Consider the following 14,376-nt stretch of genomic DNA (forward strand, 5'->3'; position numbering starts at 1 on the left):
GTGCCTTCCAGCTGTAGTCCTTACTCATAATTGTGTGTATGTCTGTCCTGATTTCTCTTCCCCTGTTTTGAAGTTAGACAGTATCCTTTAGATAAACCAGTGCTGGGAGTTTGAGGTTCTTAGCCCTTCGTAGTTTGGTCAGCATTATGCTGCCCTGTTCAGTAGTCTTATGTGCATTTTGGTTGTGTTCAGTTCTCTGCCTTGGCAAATATGTTTTCTGTTTGAGCACTATGTTTGAAGCAGTTCTTTTGAGAGGCTTAGCCATGCTTTGCCTGTGTATCTTTGTCATAGGTACCGTAATTTCTAGGATCTGTTTGTGTCAATAGAAAATAAACATAATAAATGTCGTTTTCATTGCATGCTGGGACAGTAAATGATGCGTTTCTTGTGATGTGTATATTTGTTGCACTGCTGTAATTTAGCTATGCTTGTGCTATTAAACCGTGTCCATTTCATGTGATGATTTATTGCAGGTCACTCAACCAACTTTGTGGTGACTGTCATGCTGCCCTCCAGTCGGCCCAGTGACTACTGGATATCAAAAGCCTCCGCTTTACTCTGTCAGCTTAACGAGTGACACAGCGCTTCTGTACTGCTCAACTTTCTCAATGTCTCTTGTAAGTTTGCTTTTATTAAAGTGCGCGTTTTGGTTTTGTGTCTGTTTTTTGTTCTGAATTCACATGGTGTACGGTGTAATGTGTGTTGGTACCTACTGAAGATAGAGGGGGGGGGGGGGCAGCCAGAAATGTTCTCTCTCTTGCTCTCTCTCGTTCTCTCTCTCTCTGCTCCAACACCTCCACCGTTCCTCCTCCACTCCTCCGGGGGGCCAGCGCCCCCCTTCTACCCCTCCCGTAACGTTGGCACACTTACCCTTTGAGCCACTCCAGCACCCAAGCTACCCACCTCTTATTCAGCAATATAAAGCGTACAGTGTGAAACATCCAAGACAAACATGAAGGGGACCCGGGAATCGAACCGGGAACCTTGGCATTGAAAGACAACGGCGATACCGTTGCGCCACCTACATCGTCGTAGACACACGGCTGCTTCAGAGGGTAGAAGAAGATGAGATCACAGACACCCAAGACACACCTGAATGAGATGCAGGAAACGAACACAGAAACGCTTTCAGGTGCGCATGATGGTGATTAGACATTCCTTGGGGCGGGCGCGGTCTGGAGCCTATCCAAGCATGCAGTGAGTGAGATGCAGGATTGTACTCTCAACAGGTCTCCAATCCATTGCAAGGCAGGCCCACACACCACTTAAGTTTCACTTAACCACCGTGCCATCCCAAACATGTTTATTTCAGAGTGACACACAACAATATAAAATGCATACAAATAGTCATTAGGCACTGGGTGTGATAGGAGTGGACCAAAGTTGAGCCTAAAATTGGGCGCAGCATTAAAATTGGTGTATTAATCCAGTAATGTTTTCTCAGATTCATACCTTTCCACAATTAAGATAATTAAAAAGCTGTCTACATAAGAACTTCCCTAGTTTGAGTATTGCCTTAATCGGGTTCAACTCTGATTTTAGTGTGCATGTATAGCCGAGATCTGTGTTTTTCTGCGCTTAAATGGTGATTAATGGCAGGTGAGCGGATGAGAGGCTGCTCTGTTGCGAGTGCGCTTTTTTTCCACAAGAGGGAGCCAAATCTATTGACTTGTACCCTGCAATAATTCAGCCAGTGCATTTCTGCATGAGCTCTTCCTAGTCGTTTAATACAGATGCTCCGACTTAAGCTTACATTTTCCCCATAGGGATTTAATTTTTTGCCGAAAATAAGGTCTGTGGTTAACGCAAGTCTAGGAGAGGTCCACGTTTTGTTCTACGAGATAAATTACAACCATTATTATCACCACCGTGGATTTCTAAGCTGTTACGTGCTTTTAATAGGTAAGTTGCTATATTGAAACGAATTACTATTTAATTAATTTAATTAATACACACAAACGTTCTGCACAATTATTTGTTGTCATGAAAAATGGACCACTTGTATTGCTTTATTTTTCTATAAATTTATAAGATGAAGGCCTCCTGAAAATGAAATTAAACGAAATTTTACAAAAAGATGCATACGTTTAATGATGAGGTAAACATTTTGCGGAATGCGCAATGTAGCTCCAGTCCATAAAATGTACAGAGAACCTAAGAAATGACCATTGTCCCCTTTATTCGATTGATTACGTTTTGACCAACCGTGACGCATTATTTGTATTTTTGAAAGCATGGGATTTGTAGTCAATAAGTAGTTGTGATCGCTAAATCGGATCTGACGTTGGACTTCGAAAGGCAATGTGCTGCACAACAATGCTCGACCGAAAGGTAAATGCATGTTTTGTTGCAAACCAAAGTTAACTGTAATGGTTGCCAGCTAACTTGAACTTTACTTGGAAATACACTTCTCTTTGGTGTCCGATGTTGTCCTTACATTGCATCAATAAATGAGTAAGCTAGCGAGCTGTGTAGATAACATTAACTAGATAGCCAACCAGCTACTTAACGTAAGCGAACTAGTTTGTTGTAAGCAGCCATGCCACTCCACTCCTGTTAATGTGGCTAATGTTTAATGCTTCTGGTCACGTCGTGAAGTATGCAAGTCTTTTGAGAGAGCTTTTTGTTTAAATCATTCTCGTTGTAAGCCACTGTCAGTTTAGCTAACTAAACATGATGGCAGGCATGTTTGCTTTCTCTGGCTGTCCCTCTAATTTATATAAATTGGTTAGCAGGCATGTTTACAGTGATGCACTTCAGTTAGCAGCAATAACTAGCTGGTTTCCTTGGCTGAATTGATTGGTCTGATATTTTTGTGACTACAGCTTACAGTTAATGTACGGATTTGGCTAAATGTTGCATCTGTCGTGTCAGGCATTATTCCATCATGATGTTCCAGACTTTCCAGATTTCATACCGTCTTATTACTGTGGTCAAATATAAGTACTGTACGTATAGTGTATGTTGTACGTACAGTAGTGGTCACAACTGACAGCCCTGTTTCGTAGATTGAATGGATGTGAAATTGTGCCATTTGTAGATATAGAGACTTGTGGATTGTTAAATTAAATATTTATATCTTTTATGAATTTGGTCTGATTGTGAGTATATATTGTTATTTACATTCAATGTCCAGGCCACATACTGCTGCAGAAAGGGTACTGTTTTGTTTGATGAATATGGTTGCACACACACACACACAGTCTCTCCTCTCTCTTTCTCACACACACACACACACAGAAGACTCTTCTCACTCTCCCTCTCAAACATGCACACTCAGACACACATACACACAGAAGACTCTCCTCTGCCACATACACACACACACACATGTGCATTGCACACGCACAAACACAGACACACAGTCTCTCCTCTCTCTCACACGCACACGAACAACACAGACACACAGTCTCTTCTCTCTCTCCCACATGCACACACACATATATATGCAAACACACACGCACAATCTCCTGTCTTTCTTTTTCTCTCTCTCTCACATACACACAGTCTCTCTTTCTCTCATACACACACATACACTCACGCCATCTCTCCTCTCTTTCTGTCTCTCTCACACACACACACACACACACACACACAGTCTCTCCTATCTCTCTCACACATGCACACAGACACATATATGCCCACACACACATACAGTCTCTCTTTCTCTCATATACACACAGTCTCACCTCTCTCTCTCACACAGACACTTATATGTGCACACGTACACACAGTCTCTCCTCTCACACACAATCTCTCCTCTCTCTCTCTCTCTCTCTCACACACACACATTTATATATATACACACACACAGACACACAATCTTTTCTCTCTCTCTTTCACACACGTACACGGGCTTGTGATTTGTGTGGAGAGCTTTGGTTTTGTGAACTTTGTGTTTTTGTTTGTAATTTAGATTAATAAATGTCTGGGTTTGTTTTTAGATCAGTTTCTGTCTTGTTTTTGGTGCATCTGGACTTTGTTTGTTGCGGCCAGTCGAGCCAGCCGTAACAAAATGCGGGCTCGTCCGGGATCTGCCATCCCACTTCTGACACCACGGACAGTCAGACTTCCCTGCGGCGTGCGTGCGTGCGCAGACCTTCCTGCGGCGACGACGTGCTCAGACTACCCTGTGGCGGCGAGGACGCGCGCAGACACACACTTCCCTGCGGCGGCGAGGACGCACGCAGACACACACTTCCCTGCAGCGATGGCGGCAGACTTCTCTGGACAATTTGTTTAGTTTAGTTTTGTATAGTAATTTGAAGAAAAAAATAATTGTCTTATGGGTGGGGGTGTTACGTCCCCTGGCTTGTGATTTGTGTGGAGAGCTTTGGTTTTGTGAACTTTGTGTGTTTTTGTTTGTAATTTAGATTAATAAATGTCTGGGTTTGTTTTTAGATCAGTTTCTGTCTTGTTTTTGGTAGGTATAAGTAGAAGTAGAAGTAAGTAGCTAGGTATATTTAGAAGTAAGTAGGTATAATTAGAAGTAAGTAGAAGTAAGTAAGAAGGTATAATTAGAGGTAAGTAGGTATATTTAGAAGTAAGAAGTAAGTAAGAAGGTATAATTAGAGGTAAGTAGAAGTAAGTAAGAAGGTATAATTAGAGGTAAGTAGGTATAATTAGAAGTAAGTAGAAGTAAGTAAGAAGGTATAATTAGAGGTAAGTAGGTATATTTAGAAGTAAGTAGAAGTAGGTATGATTAGAAGTAAGTAGAAGTAAGTAGGTCTAAGTAGAAGTAAGTAGAAGTAAGTAGGTATAATTAGAAGTAGAAGTAGGTATAATTAGAAGTAAGTAGAAGTAAGTAGGTCTAAGTAGAAGTAAGTAAGTAGGTATAATTAGAAGTAAGTAGAAGTAAGTAAGTAGGTCTAAGTAGAAGTAAGTAAGTAGGTATAATTAGAAGTAAGTAGAAGTAAGTAGGTCTAAGTAGAAGTAAGTAGGTATAATTAGAAGTAAGTAGAAGTAAGTAGGTATAATTGGAAGTAAGTAGAAGTAAGTAGAAGTAAGTAGGTCTAAGTAGAAGTAAGTAGAAGTAAGTAGGTATAATTAGAAGTAGAAGTAGGTATAATTAGAAGTAAGTAGAAGTAAGTAAGTAGGTCTAAGTAGAAGTAAGTAAGTAGGTATAATTAGAAGTAAGTAGAAGTAAGTAAGTAGGTATATTTAGAAGTAAGTAGAAGTAAGTAGAAGTAAGTAGAAGTAAGTAAGTAGGTCTAAGTAGAAGTAAGTAAGTAGGTATAATTAGAAGTAAGTAGAAGTAAGTAGGTCTAAGTAGAAGTAAGTAGGTATAATTAGAAGTAAGTAGAAGTAAGTAGGTCTAAGTAGAAGTAAGTAGAAGTAAGTAGGTCTAAGTAGAAGTAAGTAGGTATAATTGGAAGTAAGTAGAAGTAAGTAGGTATAATTGGAAGTAAGTAGAAGTAAGTAAGTAGGTATATTTAGAAGTAAGTAGAAGTAAGTAGAAGTAAGTAAGTAGGTCTAAGTAGAAGTAAGTAGAAGTAAGTAAGTAGGTATAATTAGAAGTAGAAGTAAGTAAGTAGGTCTAAGTAGAAGTAAGTAAGTAGGTATAATTGGAAGTAAGTAGAAGTAAGTAGGTATAATTGGAAGTAAGTAGAAGTAAGTAAGTAGGTATAATTAGAAGTAAGTAGAAGTAAGTAAGTAGGTCTAAGTAGAAGTAAGTAAGTAGGTATAATTAGAAGTAAGTAGAAGTAAGTAGGTCTAAGTAGAAGTAAGTAGGTATAATTAGAAGTAAGTAGAAGTAAGTAGGTCTAAGTAGAAGTAAGTAGGTCTAAGTAGAAGTAAGTAGGTATATTTAGAAGTAAGTAGAAGTAAGTAGGTATAATTGGAAGTAAGTAGAAGTAAGTAGGTATAATTGGAAGTAAGTAGAAGTAAGTAAGTAGGTATATTTAGAAGTAAGTAGGTATAATTAGAAGTAAGTAGAAGTAAGTAAGAAGGTATAATTAGAGGTAAGTTGGTATATTTAGAAGTAAGAAGTAAGTAAGAAGGTATAATTAGAGGTAAGTAGGTATAATTAGAAGTAAGTAGAAGTAAGTAAGAAGGTATAATTAGAGGTAAGTTGGTATATTTAGAAGTAAGTAGAAGTACGTATAATTAGAAGTAGAAGTAAGTAAGTAGGTCTAAGTAGAAGTAAGTAGGTATAATTAGAAGTAAGTAGAAGTAAGTAGAAGTAAGTAAGTAGGTATAATTAGAAGTAAGTAGAAGTAAGTAGAAGTAAGTAAGTAGGTATAATTAGAAGTAAGTAGAAGTAAGTAGGTCTAAGTAGAAGTAAGTAGGTATAATTAGAAGTAAGTAGAAGTAAGTAAGTAGGTATAATTAGAAGTAAGTAGAAGTAAGTAAGTAGGTCTAAGTAGAAGTAAGTAAGTAGGTATAATTAGAAGTAAGTAGAAGTAAGTAGGTCTAAGTAGAAGTAAGTAGAAGTAAGTAGGTATAATTAGAAGTAAGTAGAAGTAAGTAGGTCTAAGTAGAAGTAAGTAGGTATAATTAGAAGTAAGTAGAAGTAAGTAAGTAGGTATATTTAGAAGTAAGTAGAAGTAAGTAGGTATAATTAGAAGTAAGTAGAAGTAAGTAAGTAGGTATAATTAGAGGTAAGTAGGTATATTTAGAAGTAAGAAGTAAGTAAGAAGGTATAATTAGAGGTAAGTAGAAGTAAGTAAGAAGGTATAATTAGAGGTAAGTAGGTATAATTAGAAGTAAGTAGAAGTAAGTAAGAAGGTATAATTAGAGGTAAGTAGGTATATTTAGAAGTAAGTAGAAGTAGGTATGATTAGAAGTAAGTAGAAGTAAGTAGAAGTAAGTAGGTCTAAGTAGAAGTAAGTAGAAGTAAGTAGGTATAATTAGAAGTAGAAGTAGGTATAATTAGAAGTAAGTAGAAGTAAGTAAGTAGGTCTAAGTAGAAGTAAGTAAGTAGGTATAATTAGAAGTAAGTAGAAGTAAGTAAGTAGGTATATTTAGAAGTAAGTAGAAGTAAGTAGAAGTAAGTAGAAGTAAGTAAGTAGGTCTAAGTAGAAGTAAGTAAGTAGGTATAATTAGAAGTAAGTAGAAGTAAGTAGGTCTAAGTAGAAGTAAGTAGGTATAATTAGAAGTAAGTAGAAGTAAGTAGGTCTAAGTAGAAGTAAGTAGAAGTAAGTAGGTCTAAGTAGAAGTAAGTAGGTATAATTGGAAGTAAGTAGAAGTAAGTAGGTATAATTGGAAGTAAGTAGAAGTAAGTAAGTAGGTATATTTAGAAGTAAGTAGAAGTAAGTAGAAGTAAGTAAGTAGGTCTAAGTAGAAGTAAGTAGAAGTAAGTAAGTAGGTATAATTAGAAGTAGAAGTAAGTAAGTAGGTCTAAGTAGAAGTAAGTAAGTAGGTATAATTGGAAGTAAGTAGAAGTAAGTAGGTATAATTGGAAGTAAGTAGAAGTAAGTAAGTAGGTATAATTAGAAGTAAGTAGAAGTAAGTAAGTAGGTCTAAGTAGAAGTAAGTAAGTAGGTATAATTAGAAGTAAGTAGAAGTAAGTAGGTCTAAGTAGAAGTAAGTAGGTATAATTAGAAGTAAGTAGAAGTAAGTAGGTCTAAGTAGAAGTAAGTAGGTCTAAGTAGAAGTAAGTAGGTATATTTAGAAGTAAGTAGAAGTAAGTAGGTATAATTGGAAGTAAGTAGAAGTAAGTAGGTATAATTGGAAGTAAGTAGAAGTAAGTAAGTAGGTATATTTAGAAGTAAGTAGGTATAATTAGAAGTAAGTAGAAGTAAGTAAGAAGGTATAATTAGAGGTAAGTTGGTATATTTAGAAGTAAGAAGTAAGTAAGAAGGTATAATTAGAGGTAAGTAGGTATAATTAGAAGTAAGTAGAAGTAAGTAAGAAGGTATAATTAGAGGTAAGTTGGTATATTTAGAAGTAAGTAGACGTAAGTAGGTATATTTAGAAGTAAGTAGAAGTAAGTAAGTAGGTCTAAGTAGAAGTAAGTAAGAAGGTATAATTAGAGGTAAGTAGGTATATTTAGAAGTAAGTAGAAGTAAGTAGGTATATTTAGAAGTAAGTAAGTAGGTATAATTAGAAGTAAGTAGAAGTAAGTAGAAGTAAGTAGGTATAATTAGAAGTAAGTAGAAGTAAGTAGAAGTAAGAAGGTATAATTAGAAGTAAGTAAGAAGGTATAATTAGAGGTAAGTAGAAGTAAGTAAGAAGGTATAATTAGAGGTAAGTAGGTATATTTAGAAGTAAGTAGAAGTAAGTAGGTATATTTAGAAGTAAGTAGGTATAATTAGAAGTAGAAGTAAGAAGGTATAATTAGAAGTAAGTAGAAGTAAGTAAGTAGGTCTAAGTAGAAGTAAGTAGAAGTAAGTAAGTAGGTATAATTAGAAGTAAGTAGAAGTAAGTAGAAGTAAGTAAGTAGGTATATTTAGAAATAAGTAGAAGTAAGTAGGTATATTTAGAAGTAAGTAAGTAGGTATAATTAGAAGTAGAAGTAAGAAGGTATAATTAGAAGTAAGTAGAAGTAAGTAAGTAGGTCTAAGTAGAAGTAAGTAGAAGTAAGTAAGTAGGTATAATTAGAAGTAAGTAGAAGTAAGTAGAAGTAAGTAGGTATAATTCGAAGTAAGTAGAAGTAAGACGGTATAATTAGAAGTAAGTAGAAGTAAGTGAAGTAAGTAAGAAGGTATAATTAGAGGTAAGTAGGTATATTTAGAAGTAAGTAGAAGTAAGTAGGTATATTTAGAAGTAAGTAAGTAGGTATAATTAGAAGTAGAAGTAAGAAGGTATAATTAGAAGTAAGTAGAAGTAAGTAAGTAGGTCTAAGTAGAAGTAAGTAGAAGTAAGTAAGTAGGTCTAAGTAGAAGTAAGTAGAAGTAAGTAAGTAGGTATAATTAGAAGTAAGTAGAAGTAAGTAAGTAGGTCTAAGTAGAAGTAAGTAGAAGTAAGTAAGTAGGTATAATTAGAAGTAAGTAGAAGTAAGTAGAAGTAAGTAGGTATAATTAGAAGTAAGTAGAAGTAAGAAGGTATAATTAGAAGTAAGTAGAAGTAAGTAGAAGTAAGTAAGTAGGTATAATTAGAAGTAAGTAGAAGTAAGTAAGTAAGTCTAAGTAGAAGTAAGTAGAAGTAAGTAGGTATAATTAGAAGTAAGTAGAAGTAAGAAGGTATAATTAGAAGTAAGTAGAAGTAAGTAGAAGTAAGTAAGAAGGTATAATTAGAGGTAAGTAGGTATATTTAGAAGTAAGTAGGTATATTTAGAAGTAAGTAGAAGTAAGTAAGTAGGTCTAAGTAGAAGTAAGTAAGAAGGTATAATTAGAGGTAAGTAGGTATATTTAGAAGTAAGTAGAAGTAAGTAGGTATATTTAGAAGTAAGTAAGTAGGTATAATTAGAAGTAAGTAGAAGTAAGTAGGTATATTTAGAAGTAAGTAAGTAGGTATAATTAGAAGTAGAAGTAAGAAGGTATAATTAGAAGTAAGTAGAAGTAAGTAGGTATAATTAGAAGTAAGTAGAAGTAAGTAAGTAGGTATAATTAGAAGTAAGTAGAAGTAAGTAAGTAGGTCTAAGTAGAAGTAAGTAGAAGTAAGTAAGTAGGTATAATTAGAAGTAAGTAGAAGTAAGTAGGTCTAAGTAGAAGTAAGTAGAAGTAAGTAGGTATAATTAGAAGTAAGTAGAAGTAAGTAGGTCTAAGTAGAAGTAAGTAGGTATAATTAGAAGTAAGTAGAAGTAAGTAAGTAGGTATATTTAGAAGTAAGTAGAAGTAAGTAGGTATATTTAGAAGTAAGTAGAAGTAAGTAGGTCTAAGTAGAAGTAAGTAGGTATAATTAGAAGTAAGTAGAAGTAAGTAGGTCTAAGTAGAAGTAAGTAGGTATAATTAGAAGTAAGTAGAAGTAAGTAAGTAGGTATATTTAGAAGTAAGTAGAAGTAAGTAAGTAGGTCTAAGTAGAAGTAAGTAGAAGTAAGTAAGTAGGTATAATTAGAAGTAAGTAGAAGTAAGTAGAAGTAAGTAGGTATAATTAGAAGTAAGTAGAAGTAAGAAGGTATAATTAGAAGTAAGTAGAAGTAAGTAGAAGTAAGTAAGAAGGTATAATTAGAGGTAAGTAGGTATATTTAGAAGTAAGTAGAAGTAAGTAGGTATATTTAGAAGTAAGTAGGTATAATTAGAAGTAGAAGTGAGAAGGTATAATTAGAAGTAAGTAGAAGTAAGTAAGTAGGTCTAAGTAGAAGTAAGTAGAAGTAAGTAAGTAGGTATAATTAGAAGTAAGTAGAAGTAAGTAGAAGTAAGTAAGTAGGTATAATTAGAAGTAGAAGTAAGAAGGTATAATTAGAAGTAAGTAGAAGTAAGTAAGTAGGTCTAAGTAGAAGTAAGTAGAAGTAAGTAAGTAGGTCTAAGTAGAAGTAAGTAGAAGTAAGTAAGTAGGTATAATTAGAAGTAAGTAGAAGTAAGTAAGTAGGTCTAAGTAGAAGTAAGTAGAAGTAAGTAAGTAGGTATAATTAGAAGTAAGTAGAAGTAAGTAGAAGTAAGTAGGTATAATTAGAAGTAAGTAGAAGTAAGAAGGTATAATTAGAAGTAAGTAGAAGTAAGTAGAAGTAAGTAAGTAGGTATAATTAGAAGTAAGTAGAAGTAAGTAAGTAGGTCTAAGTAGAAGTAAGTAGAAGTAAGTAGAAGTAAGTAGAAGTAAGTAAGTAGGTATAATTAGAAGTAAGTAGAAGTAAGTAAGTAGGTCTAAGTAGAAGTAAGTAGAAGTAAGTAGGTATAATTAGAAGTAAGTAGAAGTAAGAAGGTATAATTAGAAGTAAGTAGAAGTAAGTAGAAGTAAGTAAGAAGGTATAATTAGAGGTAAGTAGGTATATTTAGAAGTAAGTAGACGTAAGTAGGTATATTTAGAAGTAAGTAGAAGTAAGTAAGTAGGTCTAAGTAGAAGTAAGTAAGAAGGTATAATTAGAGGTAAGTAGGTATATTTAGAAGTAAGTAGAAGTAAGTAGGTATATTTAGAAGTAAGTAAGTAGGTATAATTAGAAGTAAGTAGAAGTAAGTAGAAGTAAGTAGGTATAATTAGAAGTAAGTAGAAGTAAGTAGAAGTAAGAAGGTATAATTAGAAGTAAGTAAGAAGGTATAATTAGAGGTAAGTAGAAGTAAGTAAGAAGGTATAATTAGAGGTAAGTAGGTATATTTAGAAGTAAGTAGAAGTAAGTAGGTATATTTAGAAGTAAGTAGGTATAATTAGAAGTAGAAGTAAGAAGGTATAATTAGAAGTAAGTAGAAGTAAGTAAGAAGGTATAATTAGAGGTAAGTAGGTATATTTAGAAGTAAGTAGAAGTAAGTAGGTATATTTAGAAGTAAGTAGGTATAATTAGAAGTAGAAGTAAGAAGGTATAATTAGAAGTAAGTAGAAGTAAGTAAGTAGGTCTAAGTAGAAGTAAGTAGAAGTAAGTAAGTAGGTATATTTAGAAGTAAGTAGAAGTAAGTAGGTATAATTAGAAGTAAGTAGAAGTAAGAAGGTATAATTAGAAGTAAGTAGAAGTAAGTAGAAGTAAGTAAGAAGGTATAATTAGAGGTAAGTAGGTATATTTAGAAGTAAGTAGAAGTAAGTAAGTAGGTATAATTAGAAGTAAGTAGAAGTAAGTAAGTAGGTATAATTAGAGGTAAGTTGGTATATTTAGAAGTAAGAAGTAAGTAAGAAGGTGTAATTAGAGGTAAGTAGGTATAATTAGAAGTAAGTAGAAGTAAGTAAGAAGGTATAATTAGAGGTAAGTTGGTATATTTAGAAGTAGAAGTACGTATAATTAGAAGTAGAAGTAAGTAAGTAGGTCTAAGTAGAAGTAAGTAGGTCTAAGTAGAAGTAAGTAGGTATAATTAGAAGTAAGTAGAAGTAAGTAGGTCTAAGTAGAAGTAAGTAGGTATAATTAGAAGTAAGTAGAAGTAAGTAAGTAGGTATAATTAGAAGTAAGTAGAAGTAAGTAAGTAGGTCTAAGTAGAAGTAAGTAGAAGTAAGTAAGTAGGTATAATTAGAAGTAAGTAGGTATAATTAGAAGTAAGTAGAAGTAAGTAAGTAGGTATATTTAGAAGTAAGTAGAAGTAAGTAGGTCTAAGTAGAAGTAAGTAGGTATAATTAGAAGTAAGTAGAAGTAAGTAAGTAGGTATAATTAGAAGTAAGTAGAAGTAAGTAAGTAGGTCTAAGTAGAAGTAAGTAGAAGTAAGTAAGTAGGTATAATTAGAAGTAAGTAGAAGTAAGTAAGTCTAAGTAGAAGTAAGTAGAAGTAAGTAGGTATAATTAGAAGTAAGTAGAAGTAAGTAGGTCTAAGTAGAAGTAAGTAGGTATAATTAGAAGTAAGTAGAAGTAAGTAAGTAGGTATATTTAGAAGTAAGTAGAAGTAAGTAGGTATATTTAGAAGTAAGTAGAAGTAAGTAGGTATAATTAGAAGTAAGTAGAAGTAAGTAAGTAGGTCTAAGTAGAAGTAAGTAGGTATATTTAGAAGTAAGTAGGTATAATTAGAAGTAAGTAGAAGTAAGTAGGTCTAAGTAGAAGTAAGTAGAAGTAAGTAAGAAGGTATAATTAGAGGTAAGTAGGTATATTTAGAAGTAAGTAGAAGTAAGTAGGTATATTTAGAAGTAAGTAGAAGTAAGTAGGTATATTTAGAAGTAAGTAGGTATAATTAGAAGTAGAAGTAAGAAGGTATAATTAGAAGTAAGTAGAAGTAAGTAAGTAGGTCTAAGTAGAAGTAAGTAGAAGTAAGAAGGTATAATTAGAAGTAAGTAGAAGTAAGTAGGTATATTTAGAAGTAAGTAGGTATAATTAGAAGTAGAAGTAAGAAGGTATAATTAGAAGTAAGTAAGAAGGTATAATTAGAGGTAAGAAGGTATAATTAGAAGTAAGTAGAAGTAAGTAAGTAGGTCTAAGTAGAAGTAAGTAGAAGTAAGTAAGTAGGTATAATTAGAAGTAAGTAGAAGTAAGTAGAAGTAAGTAAGTAGGTATAATTAGAAGTAGAAGTAAGTAGGTATAATTAGAAGTAAGTAGAAGTAAGTAGGTCTAAGTAGAAGTAAGTAGGTATATTTAGAAGTAAGTAGAAGTAAGTAAGTCTAAGTAGAAGTAAGTAGAAGTAAGAAGGTCTAAAAGTCAAATAATAATTAGTCATTATACTATTCTACTTTCATTCTTCCCAAACCGCAAAATTTCTTCTGTCTCCGACACATAACCCCCTCTTTGCACTTTCTGATTTTTCGGGGGGGGCCCACACCGCCATGCCCCCCCCTTCACTCACACATCTCACTCACGCCTCTCCCCCACCCTTGGGGACCTCCAACGTTGCTCAGGTGCGGCACTCGGGGAATCGAACCATCAACCTCTACCTCCTGAGGATCGGTCCAACCACCTGCGCCACAGAGTCCTTCGCACTCATCTCCCTTTTTTTTGCGCATTTATCTAAATCACAACGGACCAAAGCTGCACAAACTGAGAGTTGGGCCGCTGCTGGATTCAAAGCAGTGACCTCCATACTTCTGAAGTGGCAGACCAACCTCTTGCGCCACAGAGCCTCTTGCATTTGTCTTTCTTTTTTTTGCGCATTTATACTTCACAACGGACCAAAGCTGCGCAAACTGAAAGATGGGCCGCTGCTGGATTCAAAGCAGCGACCTCCATACTTCTGAAGCGGCAGCCCAACCTCTTGCGCCACAGAGCCTCTCGCATTTGTCTTTCTTTTTTTTGCGCATTTATACTTCACAATGGACCAAAGCCCTTTGCATTCAAACAGTATTTTTCTACCTACTTACACAGCAGAAGCGACAAAAGAGGAACAAATTGAATGGATGGCATGGCGAGCGAACCGTTGACCTGCACCACCGTATCTTCTGGTTGACTGTCGCCTTTACATAACTGTGATCACAGGATGAGTATGTTTTTGTAGCCTAAATCTGTAGCCTGCTCTTTTGTGAGTGCGTGTGTGTGCGTGCGTGCGTGCGTGCGTGCTGCCGTACTTTAAATGGTGACAAGATTTCAACACAGTCATATTTAGGAATTATCATATTTTGATTTGCTATCCTGGAGAAGAGGAAACTATAATTGTAATCCCTAACCTGAGTGCCCTTCAGCAAACCTAATGTCAATGTGTTTTTTTTGTTGTTTTTTTTTTGGATCACACTGCAACAAAAGAAGTGTTTTCCATGTTAAGTGGCAGGCGCGCTGACAACTGGTTACTCTGGTGCAGAGGCGTTTTTTTTTTCCACCTGAAAGAGCCGTAGGACTGAGGCTGAGAATCACTGCTCTACTGCACTTCCTCCACCTCTCTATCTTCAGTGGTTACCAAACACACGGCGCCACAGACAAATGTGTGAATTCACAATAAAAACAGACACAAAACCAAAAAGTGCACTTTAATAAAAGCAAAATTACAACAGACATTGAGAAAGTTGAGAAATA

At 34.5% G+C, this 14,376-nt stretch overlaps 1 protein-coding gene across 5 annotated transcripts in view; it reads left to right on the forward strand.

Annotated features, from left to right (window-relative positions):
• dnah6 (dynein, axonemal, heavy chain 6) overlaps window positions 1-3,083 on the forward strand; it is a 64,148-nt gene extending 61,065 nt beyond the window's left edge. For 3 of the 5 annotated variants that reach the window (XM_035401852.1, XM_035401853.1, XM_035401854.1), the window contains one exon: window positions 474-659. In XM_035401852.1, the coding sequence (XP_035257743.1) occupies window positions 474-577 (104 nt within the window). In that variant the 3' untranslated portion in view covers window positions 578-659. Of the gene's footprint in view, window positions 1-473; window positions 1,903-2,032 lie in introns of those variants that run through there. The other 2 variants (XR_004763642.1, XR_004763643.1) reach the window with 2 other exon arrangements.
• Window positions 3,084-14,376: the final 11,293 nt, after the last annotated feature.

Source organism: Anguilla anguilla, chromosome 19 (genome assembly GCF_013347855.1).
Source record: "Anguilla anguilla isolate fAngAng1 chromosome 19, fAngAng1.pri, whole genome shotgun sequence".
Lineage (NCBI taxonomy): Eukaryota > Metazoa > Chordata > Actinopteri > Anguilliformes > Anguillidae > Anguilla > Anguilla anguilla.